At 43.0% G+C, this 18993-nt stretch overlaps 1 protein-coding gene across 10 annotated transcripts in view; it reads right to left on the bottom strand.

Moving 5' to 3' along the window:
- SCAPER (S-phase cyclin A associated protein in the ER) overlaps window positions 1-18993 on the bottom strand; it is a 207210-nt gene that overhangs the window by 152127 nt on the left and 36090 nt on the right. For 9 of the 10 annotated variants that reach the window (XM_053402648.1, XM_053402647.1, XM_053402649.1 and 6 more), the window contains 8 exons: window positions 16694-16794; window positions 11285-11401; window positions 10310-10470; window positions 4220-4482; window positions 3063-3293; window positions 1876-2046; window positions 1315-1390; window positions 306-423 (listed from right to left, as the gene is read on the bottom strand). In XM_053402648.1, coding sequence (XP_053258623.1) covers window positions 306-423; window positions 1315-1390; window positions 1876-2046; window positions 3063-3293; window positions 4220-4482; window positions 10310-10470; window positions 11285-11401; window positions 16694-16794 — 1238 coding nt within the window. The remainder of the gene's footprint in view (window positions 1-305; window positions 424-1314; window positions 1391-1875; window positions 2047-3062; window positions 3294-4219; window positions 4483-10309; window positions 10471-11284; window positions 11402-16693; window positions 16795-18993) is intronic. The other variant, XM_053402653.1, reaches the window with a different exon arrangement.

Genomic DNA, 18993 nt, shown 5'->3' with positions numbered 1-18993 from the left:
AATGATTAATATATACAGTGGTACCTCAGGTTAAGAACTTAATTAGTTCTGGAGGTCTGTTCTTAACCTAAAACTGTTCTTAACCTGAAGCACCACTTTAGCTAATGGGCCTCCCGCCGCTGCCACGCCGTGATTTCTGTTCTCATGCTGAAGCAAAGTTCTTAACCCAAGGTACTATTTCTGGGTTAGTGGAGTCTGTAACCTGAAGCGTCTGTAACCTGAGGTACCACTGTACCGGTAATTCAACTATGGAATTTGATCCTGTTGAGCTTATTCTATACCAAAAGTTTAAAAATATTAAAGACCTCTTGCGAGATGGTGAGGAGAGTTTCTCATGCATGTGTATTCCGTGGCCGGGTGGACGAGCTGGTTCTTCTTCTACAATGTCGCCCCAAGTGTTATTTTGACGCCATGATTCACGAGCTGCACAAAAGCAGGATCCCTTTTTAAAGTAAAAGCTAGCATATGGGAAGCAAAATATCCTCAATATTTACTCTGGTACATGATCCTACTCCCAATTGGCCATGCCACTCTCAAGGAGCACATTCTAAAATTGTTGGCTGTTGTAGCACTTGTGCCGTAACATTGGTGACTTTGGTCTTGTTCACACATCACAGTAAATCGCAGTTAATGGTTTACCATGAACCAAATGACCTTGGATGCTGCTGCTCCCCTCTGATGCACAGGAGAAACAAATCATGATCCCTGGCTTATGTCTGAACCAAGGTTTGAGGTTTGTTTCACTCAAACAAACCATGTTCTGTAAGCTAAGAACAAATCTTGGCTACAGACTGTAGTTTATCTGGAGTGAAATAAACCAAAACCCTTGATTTGGACATAATGCTAAGCCAGGGCTTGTGGTTTGTTTCTCTTGGATGCTAGTGGGAAGCTGCAACTGATATGTTTGTGGCAAACCATGGTTTAACGTGATGTTCAAACTTGGCCTTTGTTATCAACAATACAATAGAGTTTTAAAAACAAATCAAAGGAATAGTGCATGTACAGAATTTGTTCCATTCTGGAATGTAATCAGAATGGAAATGACCAAAGAGAGAATTCTGGAACAATAATATAGTGAAAATGTTCCCTTTTATTATTCCATAGAGTTTTTTTTTAATTAAACAATTGCATTAATATCAAAACCACTTGCCTGATAATATTTGCACAGTACACCAAACTTTGGTGATGGTTATCACTCTCACAAATTTATTGTGATTAAAAAGCAAGGGGAATAAAGCAGCGGGTGACAGAATGAAAGCCTTAAGACATGCGCTCTGATATTGTTAATTCACATTTCTGGACAAGGAAGTTTACCTTCATAGTCTGCCAGGACATCATTCCAGTCCATGGAAATTCCACAGAAAGATGTGCTTCCACTGCCCATGCCAGCCTAAAATTCCATAGTGCAAAACAGAAAACAGAAACCAACCTTTCTATTTGGAAAAGAAACCTTTCTTACATAGTTTCCATGCAAACTATATATAAATGCAAAAATAAATCAAATGTTCAAGAGCATCTTTCTTCCAGTCTCCTTTAAAATAGCAGACCAACACAAAAGGCAGCTGTTGCCGCTATTATGGCCCACTTCAGACATAATAGGAAACCAATGTTTTTGCTGTGAGAAAAAGCAGATTAGGCCTTACACATTCTTCCTGCCCTCCTTTCACACCTGTAAGGTATAGCTTTCCATTTTAACCTAACCTCAGTTCTTTTAGGACCAAACTTGGAAACTGAAGGTTATTAAAACTATGGTTTGAGGACAAGGCAGGATCTGAAAACTATACAAATATGTAAAACTATTGTCAAATTCTAGCCTGTTTTGGGAATATTAACCTGATCCACTATAAATTATTTCAACACATGCAGAAAACTCACGGAAAAGTCACTGTCATTGTCTGTTTCAATGTTTATGTAATTGTTCTCCTCGGCTTCAATTTCTCTGGTTAACTGTTCTTCTTCCGCAATGGCACTTGCAATAGCCTCTTCGTTGGCCTTTTCCAGGCGATCTGCTAACTCCTCTTTTTTAGCAAGAACTTCAGCCATGGACTAAAGAAGCAAAACCAAAATCAGAGTTCAGCTGGAAGCCTGAAAATACTTTACTGCTATGTAAATGGTTCTCCCATTCCAAGTGTCAACCTGATGGTATTTGACCCCCATCATTCATATATCCAACTATCTGACTTTCCATTCCTCCCTTTCCCTCAGAGGTGGTACAGTGGTACCTTGGGTTACATACGCTTCAGGTTACAGACTCCACTAACCCAGAAATAGTACCTCAGGTTAAGAACTTTACTTCAGGGTGAGAACAGAAATCGCATGGCAGCGGGAGGCCCCATTAGCTAAAGTGGTACCTCAAGTTAAGAACAGTTTCAGGTTAAGAACGGACCTCCGGAATGAATTAAGTACATAACCCGAGGTACCATTGTATAGTAAGGTAAAGGACCCCTGAATGGTTAAGTTCAGTCAAATTTGACTATGGGCTGGGGCGCTCATCTCTGCTTTCAGGCCGAGGGAGCCAGCGTTTGTCCACAGCAGCTGTTCCAGGTCATGTGGCCAGCAGGACTAAACCGCTTCTGGCACACAGAATACCATGCCGAGTGCCAGAGCGCAGGGAAACACCATTTACCTTCCCACCTATTTATCTACTCGTGCTGGTATGCTTTCGAACTGCTAGGAGTAAGTAACTCGAGTAAGTAACTGCTTTCCTACATTTATATGTAGGCAGCATTTGTATTTGGCACCCCTTCTGGACCTTAAAAACAAAGAGATAAGATTCACCACTGGACCTGCTAAAAACCAGCCAAACAGCTCTTCCTCTAGTTCCACTCCCAGGCCGTTAGGAGCATGCAGATGCACTGATGGCTCTGCTACCATCTTGGAGACGCTAGGGGATTGAACCTGTGACCTCCCAGGCATCTCCTTTATCACTGCATTATATCCCCTCATACTTGACTAATACAGCTGTGTTACAGAAGGGGAAGGTGGTAACTATTTACTACATGCCATTAAGTTTGGGGGCTTGTTTTTAGAACAGATCCTCTTGCCCATCTGCAAGCGCTCACATTTGAAATATCTGCAGGGTCCATTTCTCTTTCAATCTTATTTTTTTCTGTTTGACTCCCTCCATCGCTCCTGGAATCAGTAGAGATTATTTCTTCCACCTGAAGACTTTTTGAAGTATGTTCAGCCTCTAAGAGAACCACAGGCACTTCAGACGATGGAAGTAGAGAACTACCTGGCAAACTGTTGCTCTTCTCAGAGATCTTGATGTCCTCAAGGACACGGGCTGCGAACTAATATGCAAGATAGACAGAAATCGATACTGAGCTTCCAAACACAACCGCACCCATACATTTGACCAAGAGCAAATTTTGCTTAAGGGATTTTGTCATTTCTACTCTGCGTAAGAGTTCATTGCTTAGCATAGCTTGAAATACTTTACACACTTGTAATAATTAAAATCAAGGTTTTTGGTTTTTTTACAAATACAGTCATACCTCATGCTGCGAACGCTGCGGGTTACATCTTTTCAGGTTGTGTCCTGCGGCGACCCAGAAGTACCGGAAAGGGTTACTTCTGGTTTCGCCGCTCACGCATGCACATACGCGCAAAACGACGTCACACGCATGCGCAGAAGCGGCGAATCATGGCCTGCACATGGGTTGTGTTCCGTTCAGGTTGTGAATGGGGCTCCAGAACAGATCCCGTTTGCAACCAGAGGTACCACTGTGCTGAATTTTCTAAAAGCTGTTGGGGATGGTGATCTTTCAAGAAACATTATGTCAGGGAAGAGTTAGAGTTAGAAGTTTCCAGTTTCCCAGAGGGAGAAAGCTTTCCCCAAGGGGGGAGGAGAGCAGTGAATCTAATAGAAGAGAGCAAGAGGAACAACAGGGAGGGACCGGCTGTTCCCAGGAAAGGAAAGGGTTCAGTTCAGAAGCAGAACTCAGAAGTTATCTGAAATAAGTGACTCTGAGGAATAATAGTTAAAGATAAGAACCGTTTATAAGATTGTTTCTTAATACGCAATAAAAAGTTATAAAAGAACAAGAAGCGTTTGTGTGGTGATCTGAAGAGGACAACGACCAGTCCTAACGCATTAGTTTATTAATCTCCAGAATTAATTTTCTTTTTATAGCAAGTACCTAATGCTTAATAATTTTACTTGCAAGAGTTAGCTCCCAACATTCTTTTGAAAACAGTTCCCCTCAACTGCATGTACCTGAGTCCTTTCAGCAAGGGGGTGCTCAGACAGACAGCAAGAATCTTTGGGGGCAGGCTCTACAGTTTTAGATAGACTCTCTTCATTTAGCAAGGCCTTCTGCTTATTCTCTGGTGGTTGAAGAGCGACATTTTCTTTGTCGCTGTCATCCTTGAAGCGTGATAACTCTGTACATGAAGTCGGTTTTGTGGCCAAAGCAGAAGACTTGGATCTCACAGGTCTTCCACGATGGACTGTTTCCCATCCTTCAGCATCCCTCCGCTCTACATGGCACCATTAAAAAGCAAAGGAAGAAATCAAAAGCAAGATTGAGTACAAATATCTGAGCACACAGAAATCAGGAGTGAGGGACGAGCAGGTTAGTCTGTGTCATGGAATCATAGGATTTTGGGGGTTTTAGGGACCCCCAAGGTCATCTAGCCCAACCCCAGGCAATGCAGGAATCTTAACTAAAGCACCCAGGACAGATGGCCATCCAAACTCTGCTTAAAAACCTTCATGGGAGGAGAGTCCACAACCTCCTGAGTCTTTATGCCTAAATCAGTTCTGTTCCACTTCCTCATAATTCCAAAAAATTTAAAATAAAAACTGCAGAAAAGCCGATATTTCGATTTTTCTAAAACACATATATTATAAGTATATGTGTTATAAGTATAAGATATATTATATCTTATCTTATAATATGCATTTTGATATTTTTGATCTGAAAATTGCATTGCAAAATCCAAAGAATAGCTATGGCTAAGTAAATAGTCCTGTGGCCTTTTACTGTTACTGTTATGGTTTGTTACTGTGCTGTGCTTTTTTGTGTTTTTATATTATAAACCACCCTGTAATCCTCAGATGAAGGTAAGTATAGAATATTTATAGTATATAAATAAAATAAAAATATGTTCCAATCTGTGCATTAGTCGGGGGGGGGGCATTGATTAGGTCCACTCATATTGAAATTCACAAAGAACTAATTCCTCAAATATTCCTGTCAGGAGGACGTTTTCTGGCAAAGGGATGTGCGTATCAAATACCTTAACTAGTTGACTTTCCTGCTCTGATTCTGCAAATGGAGCCACACAGCACTTACATTTGCATAGGCGCTATGAATTTTAAAAAGCAACAGAGAGAGGCCTGTGGCATCTTAAAGACTAAAAGAACTTTTACAGGGTAAGTTTGCATGGATTAGAGCCAACTGTGTCCGATATGTAAGAAGGGCCTCAGCTAAGTGGCAGAGGACGCCCTGAGCTCAGTCCCCAGCACCAGGCAGCAGAGCTGGGCAAGATCTTTCCATGCCAGAGACCCTGGAGATCTGCTTCCAGAGCGGTGCATTCCAGCTGCTGCTGAAGGAAAACTCCCATCACCCCTGACCCTTGGCCATTCTGGCTGGAGCTGACAGGAGTCCAGCAGCACGTGGGGGGCACCACGTTGGCTACCCTGAGGTAGACAGGCTTGGGCTGGATTTGGCCCATGGTCTAACTTAATAGGAGGCAACGTGTGATTCTGAGCACTGCACATTAAAGGGGGGAAATGATTTAGCAATTATAAATGCACCAACAGAAGCTGGCTTAAATTAAATTTAAAAGAAAACAATGCTGGAGTGTAAAGTAACATGGGTTTTACTCTACTCAGATTACAAACAAATCTTTATCTCCAGGGGAATTTTACTCTTTAGGGCGAGCATGGTTTGTGTGACCTGGGGTGGAGGGGACTTTAAAGAGTATAAAGCACTATTTGAAAAGAAATGCTGTTTAAAAACTGGAACTCATCCATTAGGCAAGGATACTGCCAACACAAACATTAGAAAGTTATAAAATATAAAAACAATAAAAGAAAAATGGTCACAGGAGGCAAATTCGAATCAAAATTTAGTACCTAAAGAAAGCAAGATGTTAATTATGAATATTTGTTAATGCTACTTTTATATCTAAAAGGTTTTAAAGAAGCATTTCAATAAGAAATGAGAAGGATCTATAAAGAATAGCTATTCAGGCAGAATAACAAATCACACACAGGAAACTGATAAAAAGATTGTCATCCCGATTTGCAAGCAAAGGCTATTATAACATATAGAGTTTGAGTTATATAATCATTACTGTACGCTAAGTTTTCTCAAGGCTCCTCATGACCACAAAAAGATGCGAAGTCAAGTCAAAAAGCACTGAGAAGAAATATTATCTGTAGCAAGCTGCTCAAACATGGGGGCAGATGGGAAGGGCAAAGCGGAAAAGATTCGCCTTAAGGAAGAATTAAGAGACGTAGTAAAGAGCAGTCACCAAACTGAGGGGATAAAGGAGCTGCCTTTAATGGCAACCCCAAGCCCTGACTTCCCACCCTCTTTTTAACCAAATCATGTCCAGGGTAGCCTTCTAAAAACAGAGGCTATCGGGAAAGATGGAGCCAGGGCGCCTCTGGACTGTATCCTGATGAAGATGGAGCTGTGTCATGGTCCAGGCTCCGCTTCAGAGAGAGGGACGGAACACCAAGAAGACAGAGAGGAGTAGGCTGTTGAACCACCACGAGGCACAGTCCGTAAAGCGGCAGAGAAAGAGGAGACCCAAGGGACAGTGGGGCAGAAGGTCTGCTTCCCTCCTCCAATTCCACCCCAGAGGGCCTCCCTCCACTGCCAAGCCAAGCACAGTTGTCACTGGAGCAAACAATCACGCCCCCTCAAGGAAGGCAGATCCATCTTGATCCAGGGCTACGTACACTTACATTACTGTACTTCAAGTAAAGCCAATGGCCCATCTAGTCTAGCATCCTGTTATCACAGTGGCTAAACAGATGAATGAGAGAAACCAGCATGCAGGGCCCGCCAACAGCAGCCTGGAACATAGCTATCATTTCGAGTTTACAATGCAGTTCTCAGATTAAAAAAAAAACCCCAGTGCCCTCCAGGCATTGTTGGATTGCAACACCCATCATCTGCCGTTAGCATGGTCAATGGTCAGGGCTGATGGGAACTGCAGTTCACAACATCTGGAGGGCAGCATAAATAGGAAATATGCCTTTTAAAAATGGTGCTTTACATTACATGACTTAACAGAGTGTGCAGTTGGTGCCCTTAATACCAGACACACACTTTGAGGTTGGATGGGAGTGCCCATACTAAGACCACAAACTGAAACTAGAAAGGAGAAGGTTTTTGTTTTAGTTAAGTGTGGGGCACTTTATGGGCAAGCCCACACTGAGTATCACAATCTGGATTGTGTTACATGCCCAGTTTTGTCAATGAATAATTCATTGGGGTATTCTGACAATTCTCTAGTCACATCTGAGCTTCCCACTCTTGGCTTCTTCTTGTATTACACTGAAGTGACAAACCATCTGTTATTGTAAGCCCCCACCACCCCACCTCCCAAAGCCCCTTAGGCGTTATGCCTCCAACATTACTGCATCTGGAATAACTGTCCTGCAACCCTATTAACAAGACTAGTCAGAAAAGGGCCCCTTTGCACTATGGTAAGCTGTCGGTTCCTGATATTAAAACATCTCTTTCGTAGAGATCTGTCACACTGAATGTTGTCCTCTACCATTAGTTAGCTCACACTCATTGAAATATTTTACTAGAACAAAGATAGCCAGCATGGTGCTCACCAGATATTGTGGACTCACTCTCCACAGCCCTGACTACTGGTGGGGCTGAGGACAGGTGGAGTTTAACATCTGGAGGATACAACATTGACAACCCTGATCTAAAGGACCTGTTTCAGGGCTACAAAGAATCACAACCTTACCAGCAGCCAGCAAATGTCACTGGTAATTGCAAAAGGGAAACAGACTCATTTCCTGCACTTCAGTCCACTCTAATAGGAGTTGGAGGTAGAACAAATAGCTCTCAACCAACTTGACCACCTAGGGCAAGTGCTCTCTCACTACCTTAGTAGAGTTCTTTGAGTGTCAAAACGCATCAGACAGAGGTTTCCTTGGACTTTCAAAAGTCTTTCTACAAAGATTCCCGAGTAAGCTTAGGAGTCCAGGAATAGAGAGGAATAAGAGGACAAGTCCTATTATGGATAGGGAACAGGTCCACACAAGGGCAGGACCCCTAATTCAATAAGAGTTAAATACACAGGTTCTCAAAATGAGTTGGTTCCAAACAGTCTATATCTCAGTGAATTCTATATTGCTCCTAAATCCTAAACTGCTGCCTTCTGTTCATGTGAGGGTTTTCTGAGGTCCAGTGTGACTCGTGTGCCCTGCTTCCTGATTAATGAAGTCCCTCCTCAGAGAGGAATGTCAGCTAAGGAACGAGCTGCTTGGATGCATGTGCAAACACTACCCCATGGCTTCTGATCCCAGCCAATAGGTTGTGATGTTCAAATCTCAAAACCCATGTTCTAGCTTGTTGTTATTATTTATTGTCTGTAAGCTGCTTTGTGATTCATTTGAATGAAAAGCGGCATAGAAATATAATGAATAAATCACTCAATCAATATTTGGTCACTGTTGTTAAAATTTAAGTAGTACTTTTAAGATTACTTAAATGAATGACTTTTTTAAATGAATGGTGCTAGGTTTTTATTTTTTATCCAATAGCACCCAGAGAACCACGTTTTCCACCCTGTATGTAGAGTGTTCATATTAATATCAATAGATATTGATATTCTTGAAAATATTAGCCAAACGCTGCTCTTGTGGGGTCACTTGTCTAAACTTGTGAAACTCAACACTTTTGGGGTTGTTTTTTTAATAGTGGTCCCTGATGTCCATGATGATGTATAAAGTGTCTATGAGAATTTTAAAACAAAGGGGGAACAAATCCAGTACTTTTTAATTACGTAAGAAAAAAACCCTTAATACTTTTCTAATTCTTTACATTTAGGTTAGTAGTCAGCAATGAAAAGAGCAAGGAAGCTTGTGGCACCTTAAAAACAAACAGATTTATTGTGGCACAAAATTGCACGCACCAGCGTTCATGCCACAATAAATCTGTGAGTCTTTTAAGACTCTTACAGCAAAAACAAACTAACAAGCCTACCCCTCTGAAATAGTCAGATGGATTACTAAACTATATCTTTTTAACTTGTCCAAACAAAAGAAATACTTAGTTTTTAATGGATAAACATAAACAGTAACTCTTGGCACAAACACTGAGCAATGCAGCTCCAACTGTTGCTTCTTACAGGGCCAGCCTTGTATTTTCTTGTACCTGTCCCTGATAAATTACTATTTCCATTTTTGTACAGTGTCTAGTTTATGTATGATCTTTGTCTACACTGCCCAATTAACCCAGTTTTTCCAGTGACTGAAATTATTTTTGGAAAAAATGAAACAAAATTGATAAATACAAACTAAACTACCGTATTTTTCGCCCTATAGGACGCACCGGCCCATAGGACGCACTTTTTTTGGGGGGGGGGGAATAAAGAAAAAAAATTATCCCCCCCCCCAGCCCCAAAGAAGTCATGACAGCGAGCGGGATGGATCCCGCTCGCTGTCCTGGCTTTGTTTTTAGCCTCGGGGCTAAACACACAAACGGCCTAAAGTCATTATGGAGCAGCATAAAATCAATATGAAAATAGCACTTAACAGCACTTGTTAGCATGAGTTTATAAAGCTGTCATTTCTCCAAGTTTGTCAGCTTCCACAGTATCTCTAGAACAGGGGTTCCCAAAATGTGGTGCGAGGACTGTCTGTGGCATGCTCAAATTAAATATTCATAGTTTTTTAATTGTAATTTTAATGCTTCTTTAATGTATTACTATTTGAATTCTATGAAATATATGTATTTTCTCATTTATATATATTACAACTATTATTCAACCACAATTTTAACATTTCCAACTTCAAAATGCTAATACAATGAAAGAAATAAAAGCAGCAATAAAAATACAATTAAGAATCATAGAGAATCTAGCACAGTGCACTGCAATTGTTATGTCTGGCAGGAAAATCATTAAATGGTCCACCAAGACTATCTGCAACTATCAAGTGGTTCATGAGGGTGAAAAGTTTGGAGACCACTGCTCTAGAAGTTAAATACCTAAGAAGTCACATCTTGCTATGGATGCATCTTTACCTCAAGTGCACATGCATATAAATGTATGCACATGACCATAAGGTACATTACTAATCAGGTCACTTATAAACACTTGCCATTTCTCCGTGAAGTTTTCTGCACTGGTGTTGGTATGCATTTTTGTGCTGTTGCCATCTCTGAACTGGTAACCGTTGCTATATGGTTTGCTTTCACTTTATCTGCCCAACTTACACCCACTGGAGCCAGACGATTAGAAGTCACTGTTGCAGATGGTGTCCTAAGCAAAGAAAAAAGTCACACATCTAGCATTTTCATTAAGGACAGATTGATACCTTCCATGTATTCTTCGTCTCTCACTTTTTCAGTTCCTCATGGTTTCTATTGGCTCAACCTAATCATTAATTATCCAAAGCACAAAAATTAACCGTGATTGCACTACTCAACACCACTAATTTAAAACCTGAACATCTAAAGATGCAGTCACATGACTATTCTACCCAAATAGGTTGATTTTATCAAAGTGGGATCCACATAGAACCATATAGAATACGTTTGTGGGAAATGGTCTAGAAACATGGCAAAACAAAATGTTGAGCTTTGACAAAAGTATGTATGCTAACTTTCACTTGTGTTGCCTCTTTCCATGAACTACTTTTCCATCTAGTTCTCCACAGCAAAATGACAGCTGTCTTACACTGGAGCAAATTTCAAATTTGGAACTTGCATCCTCAAAGGCTCTAGCATGAGTTTAGGTGTGCATGAAGACAGTGATATTTATTTTTAATTTTAATCATTCCCTCTCATAGCAAACACATATGGTGAATGCTGAGAGAATGCTCAGAGGAACTGTAAGGTTTGCAGAGCAACAACAACTACAAGAACAATCATTCCATAATGGGGGGGCGGGGGGGGGACAAACAGCCCAACAATGATAGGAACATAGTAGCTAAGCAGGAAGAGAAAAACAGAAAACTGATGCAAGTTAAGTTTAGCAATAAAAGCTACAGTGAGAAATCTATGCCAATGAACAGATCTTTTCAAAACATCTCTGTTTTCACTCTTGAAATAGGAAAGTGTTTCCGTTTCCATACCCAAAGTTCAGACTTCTTCGAGCGTTTGATGTTACACTTATTCTGTCAGTTGATGGGCTTGGAATTACATGGCGTCCTGGAGACATCTTCTTTACTTCCCATGCTAGTGAAGTCGGCCTGCAAGTTCAACGTGGAATACTAAGTAAAAACTAGGCACTGGTATTCCTACTTGTTTGCAGTTAAAGCCACAATGTTGGATGCTGTAAAAGTGCACAATGCAAGGCCTGCAGACTGCATCTAGTGGTCTCCATGCAAGCGCTCTCAGACACCCTCCTTGGTGCATGAGTTTATCCCTGATAATTGCCACATATGGAGAGTTCAGGGGTGGGCTAGATGAGCCTCATGGTCCCTTTCTATTCTATGATTCGGTCTGTCTAATCCACACTCTTGCTTAGAGCAGTGAAAGCCAGATGCTTGTGGGAAAGCCCATCGTGAGTGTTGGGGAAGGCCACTCCCTCCACCGGGCCTAGGGGGCGGGGCCCACACTCACCACCGCCACAGCTTTAAGAGGCTCCAGCGAGGCCTCAGGACACTGGTGCTGCTGCAGCAAATGTCGAAAATGTTTTTACATATTTTAAAATGTTTTAAAAGCGTTTTTACTTTGTTGCACCACTGTGAACGATGGTTTTTATTTACGTATTTTTATTTTATTTTTGTTTGGGGTTGGATAAATGTTGAGTGGGGTGAGGATTAGTTTTATTTTAGTATAATTGTTTTTGGCTTTGTTTTGCTTTTACTATTTTGTTAGGCCATTGCAAAGTTTGTATTTTGCTTTTTAAGGGGAAAGGGTCAGGGCTGCCTGGGAGTGGGCCTCAGCCAACAGAATGGCTGGGGCAGGTTCCACAGGGGCAGAAGCACCAGGACACCCGATCTCAGTGGTCACGGGCAGGAGGAGGAGCTATACTAATACCAGACCATTTAGTCGTTGTTTGAGGACTATCCCTACCTCCAGGTCTGGTCCTGACCAGAAGGATACTGGAATCAGCAGGGGAAACCCACATGACCTGAAAGTGTTGCTGTGCAATGCCAGGTCAACGATGAATAAGACCACTGCGATCCACAACCTGATTGTGGATGGAGGACTTGACCTGGCATGTGTGACAGAGACTTGGTTGGATGAAGCAGATGGGCCTGTCCTTGCCGCTGCTTGCCCACCAGGTTTCTCTTACGCACAGCAACCCAGGTCATGTGGGTGGGGAGGGGTGGTTGCAGTGATTTTTAGGAAGTCATTAGTTTGCACCAGGCGTCCTATTGGGAAGACCCAGTTTTCGGAGTGCATGTTCTGGAAGTTGGGAAATAGGGGCAGTACAGGATTCCTTTTGGTGTACCGACCTCCCCGCTGCACCAAGGATTCCCTGCCCGAGCTGCTTCAGGTCATGGCAGATGTTCTCCTGGAGACACCTAGCTTGGTTGTCCTAGGGGATTTTAACATCCATGCCAACACAACCTTACAAGGGGCCGCTCGGGACTTCGTGGAAAGCATGGCCTCCATGGGGCTGTCCCTGAATAAGTCTGGCCCAACCCATAGCCGTGGACATGCCTTGGACCTGGTGTTTACCTCTATGGATGTTGGTGATCTGACACTAAGTAAAAGCGAAATGAAAGAAGTGCCATGGTCAGATCACTTCCTGGTGCAACTGGACTTCTCCGCGACCCTTTCCCTCTGCAGGGAGGGGGGACCGATTTGGATGGTCCGCCCCCGCCACTTAATGGATCCAAATGGTTTCCAGGGAGTGGTAGGGGATGTTTTATCCCAAGTTGATGGCCTTTTAGCTGATTCCCTGGTGACCCGCTGGAATACGGAGTTAACCAGGGATATTGACTGACTGGCTCCGAAGTCCCCTCTCCAATTGCATGGAGCCCGGACAGCCCTGTGGTTTTCCCCGGAGCTGAGGGGGATGAAACAATCGTTGAGACGGCTAGAGTGCTGGTGGCGGAAAACTCACTCTGAATCAGACACGGGTTAGAGCTCAAAGTCGAGCCTACCAAGTGGCAATGGCAACAACGAAGAGGACTTTCTTCGCCGCTTCTATTGCATCTGCAGAAAACAGCAGCTGGAGACTCTTTCAGGTGGTTCGTAATCTATCGGAACCACCTTTGTCATCGGGGCCGGGTAGGGACCCCAAGATCTCCTGCAATGCTTTTGCAAAGTTTTTTGCAGATAAAGTCGCTCAGATTCAGAAGGAGGTAGACTCCACCGTGGGAGCAGGGCCGGGGCGGGAGAGTGCTAGAGTACTGTCTAGTCATGTTATATGGGATCAATTTCAATCTGTTACCTCCGAGGATGTGGACAAGCTGCTTGGACGAGTGAAACCAACCACCTGTCTTCTTGATCCTTGTCCATCCTGGCTAATAAAAGCAAGCAGGGAAGGGCAGGGCGATGGGCTCCGTGGGGTGGTGAATGCCTCCCTCTGCGAGGGAACATTCCCAGATCCGCTGAAAGAGGCGGTCATTAAACCGCTTCTTAAAAAAAATCTTTAGACCTGGCCATTATGGCCATCTATCGCCCAGTCTCAAATCTTCCATTCTTGGGCAAGGTGATTGAGCGGGTGGTTGCTGAACAACTCCAAGCACGCCTGGAGGATGTGGACCATTTTTATCCCTTCCAGGCCTCACCATGGGACTGAAACTGCCTTGGTCACGCTGGTCGATGATCTCCGGCAGGCTAGGGACAAAGGTACCTGAGAGCTGTTTCCTGGTTCTGCTGGATCTCTCAGTGGCCTTTGACACCATCGACCATAACATCCTTCTGGACCGTCTAGAGGGGCTGGGAGCACTGTTATACAGTGGTTCCGCTCCTTTCTCCTGAGTCGTGTCCAGAAAGTGGTGTTGGGGGATGAGTGTTCAGACCCCTGGGCTCTCACTTGTGGGGTGCCTCAGGGTTCCATCCTCTCCCGCATGCTTTTTAATATCTATATGAAGCCGCTGGGAGAGATCATCAGGGGGTTTGGGCTGGGTGTTCATCAGTATGCAGATGACACCCAGCTCTATCTCTCTTTTAAATCAGAACCAGTGAAGGCGGTGAAGGTCCTGTGTGAGTGCCTGGAGGCAGTTGGAGGATGGATGGCGGCTGGTCCTGAATGGGGTAACTGTGCCCCTGAAGGACCAGGTGCGCAGCCTGGGAGTCATTTTGGACTCACAGCTGTCCATGGAGGCACAGGTTAATTCTGTGTCCAGGGCGGCTGCCTACCAGCTCCACCTGGTACGCAGGCTGAGACCCTACCTGCCTGCGGATTGTCTCGCCAGAGTGGTGCATGCTCTAGTTATCTCCCGCTTGGACTACTGCAATGCACTCCACGTGGAGCTACCTTTGAAGGTGACCCAGAAACTGCAATTAATCCAGAATGCGGCAGCCAGACTAGTGACGGGGAGTGGCCGCCGGGACCACATAACACTGGTCCTGAGAGATCTGCATTGGCTCCCAGTATGTTTCCGAGCACAATTCAAAGTGTTGGTGCTTACCTTTAAAGTCCTAAACGGCCTCAGTCCTGTATACCTGAAGGAGCGTCTCCACCCCCATCGTTCAGCCCGGACACTGAGATCCAGCGCCGAGGGCCTTCTGGCGGTTCCCTCATTGTGAGAAGTAAGGTTACAGGGCCTTCTCAGTAGTAGCGCCCGCCCTGTGGAACGCGCTCCCTTCAGATGTGAAGAAAATAAGCAGCTATCTTCTCTTTAAAAGACATCTGAAGGCAGCCCTGTTTAGGGAAGTTTTTAATATTTAATGCTGTATTGTTTTTAACACTTGATTGGAAGCCGCCCAGAGTGGCTGGGAAAACTCAGCCAGATGGGCAGGGTATTAATCATCAGGGTATCATCATCAGAGGATGAAGGCAATGAAGATGCCTGTTGTTTGCCCCTCCAGCAGCTGGAATTCAGAGGTTTAAGATTATGAAATATGGATGTTTCATTCAGCTAATGTTGCCAGAGGCAACTGACAGAACTATCCTCCATGAACTAATTGAATCCCCTTGGTTGAGCCAGGAGACAAATGGTTAATTAAAACTTTAGAAGCATATAAATCAAACACACACAAGGCATAGCATCAATTTGAATGAATGAATGAATGAATGAATGAATGAGAAAAACTCCTTTAAAACTGAACCCTGCTGGAATGGAATAGCTATATATAGGGGAAATGTTTCTTTTAGGTGATGTTCTCAAATTCAAACATTCATATGGCTGATGCTTCTTTCTGTTGAATAATAATTTTGATCTAGAATCTACATGATACAGAAGATGAAGTTGCATGAGCAAGAGCCTCAGATGAATTTGGGAAGGGGCCAGGTGGAGATCAGAGGACTTCATTATACAGAACCATCGTAACATTAGCGTTAAAAATGGCCAGAGAGAAATGGTTTACACAATCCTGGCTTACAAACCACAATACATCTGCATACAGCTCCTTTACTCCACACTTCACATAATCCAGAAAATAAACCAGGAACCCACAGTTAACCATAACTGTGCATAGAGTTTGGTTCAGATATAACAGCCAAACCATGGCTTGGGTTTCAGGGTCGTGCCTTGAAGTGCTATGCGCCATCTTCCCCACCTGCACTGAGTTGCATCTCCCTCACTTCTGGTTCAACGTAACAATAGGTTTGCAGTAATCTCAGATCAGACAAACTTAGTGAGAACAAACTGCAGCTTGCCTCCAGATCTAGTTCAAATATGAGTTCCCATTCTAGTTTAGATGCAAACTATGGTTTACAATAATAATTGTTTACCTGATTTCAAACTACAGCTATTACAAATGAGGAAGGGAATTGAAGCACACACAGAGAAAGGAGTGCACAAGACTGAAGGCCAAACTCTGGTTAGGCCACAACATGCTAGCATTTGGGACAGTATCTGAAACAAAGTGCCTGCCATATAGAGAACAAGCATAATAAAAACAACTACTACTACTGCTACTACTACTACTACTACTACTACTACTACTATTATTATTATTATTATACCCCACCCATCTGGCTGGGTTTCCCAAGCACTCTGGGAGGCTCCCAGCAAAATATAAAAAACATAATAAAGCGTCAAACATTAAAAACTTCCCTGAAGGCCTTCAGAGGTCTTCTAAATGTTGTTGTTTTTTATATCTCCTTGACAGCTGATGGGAGGGCATTCCATTAGGAGGGTGCTACTGCCAAGAAGGCCCTCTGCCTGGTTCCCTGTAACTTCACTTCCCATAGTGAGGGAACCACCAGAAGACCCTCGGAGGAGGACCTCCGTGTCCAGGCTAAATGATGGGGGTGAAGATGTTCCTTCAGGAGTACAGGGCCAGGGCTGTTTAGGGCTTTAAAGGTCAGCACCAACACCTTGAATTGTGCTCAGAAACATACTGGGAGCCAGTAAAGATCCTTTAGGACCAGTGTTATGTGGAAAGTTATATGGAAATATTTTTCCAATTACCTGCTCTGGGCATCAGCCTTCTCCAGCTTTTCTTGAAGCTGTATCCAATCAATCAAAGCCTTGAAATCTCGTACATAGTTGTCTAGCATCATTAACACCTCCTACAACATAAATTTATCAAAGGAACATATCATATACAAACCAAGAACAGAAATGAAATAGAACAAACAAGGATCAACCCAGCAGCAAATAATTATGAGGAAAAAACCTGTTTTTAAAACAGTACTTATTCTATATAATATTTCACCAGCTACGGTATATCTAGACTGGCAGAACACACCTGATTTCCATTGTTTTGCAGCCTTTGGAGACAAGGCATTTAAGAGAACAATGACAGTATTTTGGAGTTGGTGAAGCTTATCAAGTAATTCCCAGGAAGATGCAACAATAAGGAATAGTAGAAGGTGCAAGAGCAGCAGGGCTGGTTGGCGTGGTGGTGGTGTAGAGGTCACCAGTGGCCCCCTATGCAGGCATGGGCTTTAGCAAATGCTCATCAATGCTGATTCCGACTCCAGCTCTCACTTCAATACTTAAAGGCCAAGTTCACATATGATGAGCCTAGGAAGCTGCCTTATACTGGTTCATCTAGCACAGTACCGTTACCATGGACTGACAGCAGTTCTCCAAGGTTTCAAACTGGGTTTCTCCCAGCCCTACTGGGAGCTGCTGGGGATTGGACCTGGGACCTTGGGCATTCATGTGCTCTACTACTGAGCTTGAGCCCTTCCCAAAGATTAATGGGTTTAGCCACCCTTGACTCTGAAACCAGTGACAATGGTACAGAAAATAAGACAGTTCAACAACAACAACAATAGAACAATAGCCATAATACATTACAATCAAGTTTAGATGCATACAAAATATATTCAATAAGTCAATTAACAGTGTCCAATGACACCATCATTATGTCCAGCTTAAGCAATCCATTCAGTAGTTCATACTAAGAGACCTAATTTGTCCAAGTCAACAGAGCAGAAAAAGAGGAATGATTTTTAAAAAATTGAATTCCCTTAACAGCAGACTCCAAGCAAGCCAGACTGCTGCTGTTGCACCAGAATTATTCTAAGTTCTGCCAGAATTATACTAATTCTCATATTCTGAAGAGTGCCATTTTGCATCCGTGTGTGTTCTTCTTCCTATGGAAAAAAAAGGGGGCTCCCAAAGAGGAGAGGGAGTACAACAGCCCTGGAGCTGCCATATTAATTTCCTCTTCCATGGAGAGCAATGAGAGGCAAAATTTGAAAGAAACAAAAATCTGAAAAACCAAACTATAGGCCTATGGAAGAAGAAACAAAGGTGTGGAAAAATGCTTCCCCCACCCTTTCTACTTTGCCAGCGTGAGCCCAGTTGATTTGGGATTTGTTGATTTCACCACCTTAGGGTTACCATGTGCTCTGCTCTACACAGGAAAGTCCTCTATTTGAAGGGACTCTCTATTTGAGGAATGTCAAAAAATCATGACGAAAGGAGGGTTGGTGGCCCTCGAAGTTGCCCACCAACACTTAGCAGCACCTGGTCAGCAGAGTTTGCAGGCATCTCCACCATGGCGAGATGTACTATATTTCTATTTAAATTATAGCTATTATTTCCAAATTTGTGTCTATGCATATGTTACTATATGCAGTTTTAATGCAAATTAACGTAATCGTCTATCCTCTGCTTTGCTGAGGCAAGTCTTTGTTGGTAACATGCAACTGGCCACCCTCTCTTTAGCTGATTAATTATGAAGAGAGGTGCTGAGAGTTTAGGTCACACTTCATTATTCTGAAGCTGTATCCATTCTGCCAAGATGGTGTAATAGGGAATAAAAAGAGAGACTATTAAAGATGGCCTTCCCTGCCAAAAACTGAGTGGCAGTTTTTGTTTATTAAATTGTAAAACACCTCCAGCCTCTCTTCCATGTCTAAAAAAAGTACATAGAATTAAATTTATGGGATCCATTGCCACAACATCACAATCCGATTTCCAACTCCCTTTTTATTTAAAAGTGCTGAATCCTGGACAGTAGCGTAAAGGAGATCAGCTTCACATTAATTTAAAAGGCAACCAGATAAATTCATGGAGGATCTATCAAATGGCTGCTATCCATTATGTTAAAATTGACATGTGGGGTGCTTATGTGAACTCGCATTTAATTTTAGAAGGAAGTATGATTGTATTTTCAGTGTAAGTTGACAGTCTGTGTTGTGTTGTTGCCTCTCCTTTATGAAGAAAAAAACTTGGTTTTGTGTGTGTTTTCCTTCTTAAATTTGCCACTGAATATCAGCTGCTGGGAAGTGTCCATCTGCCTGGGAGGGCTA

Source organism: Podarcis raffonei, chromosome 9 (genome assembly GCF_027172205.1).
Source record: "Podarcis raffonei isolate rPodRaf1 chromosome 9, rPodRaf1.pri, whole genome shotgun sequence".
Lineage (NCBI taxonomy): Eukaryota > Metazoa > Chordata > Lepidosauria > Squamata > Lacertidae > Podarcis > Podarcis raffonei.
The sequence above is the reverse complement of the archived record's forward strand: the minus strand, read 5'-3'. Positions and strand labels throughout refer to the sequence as shown.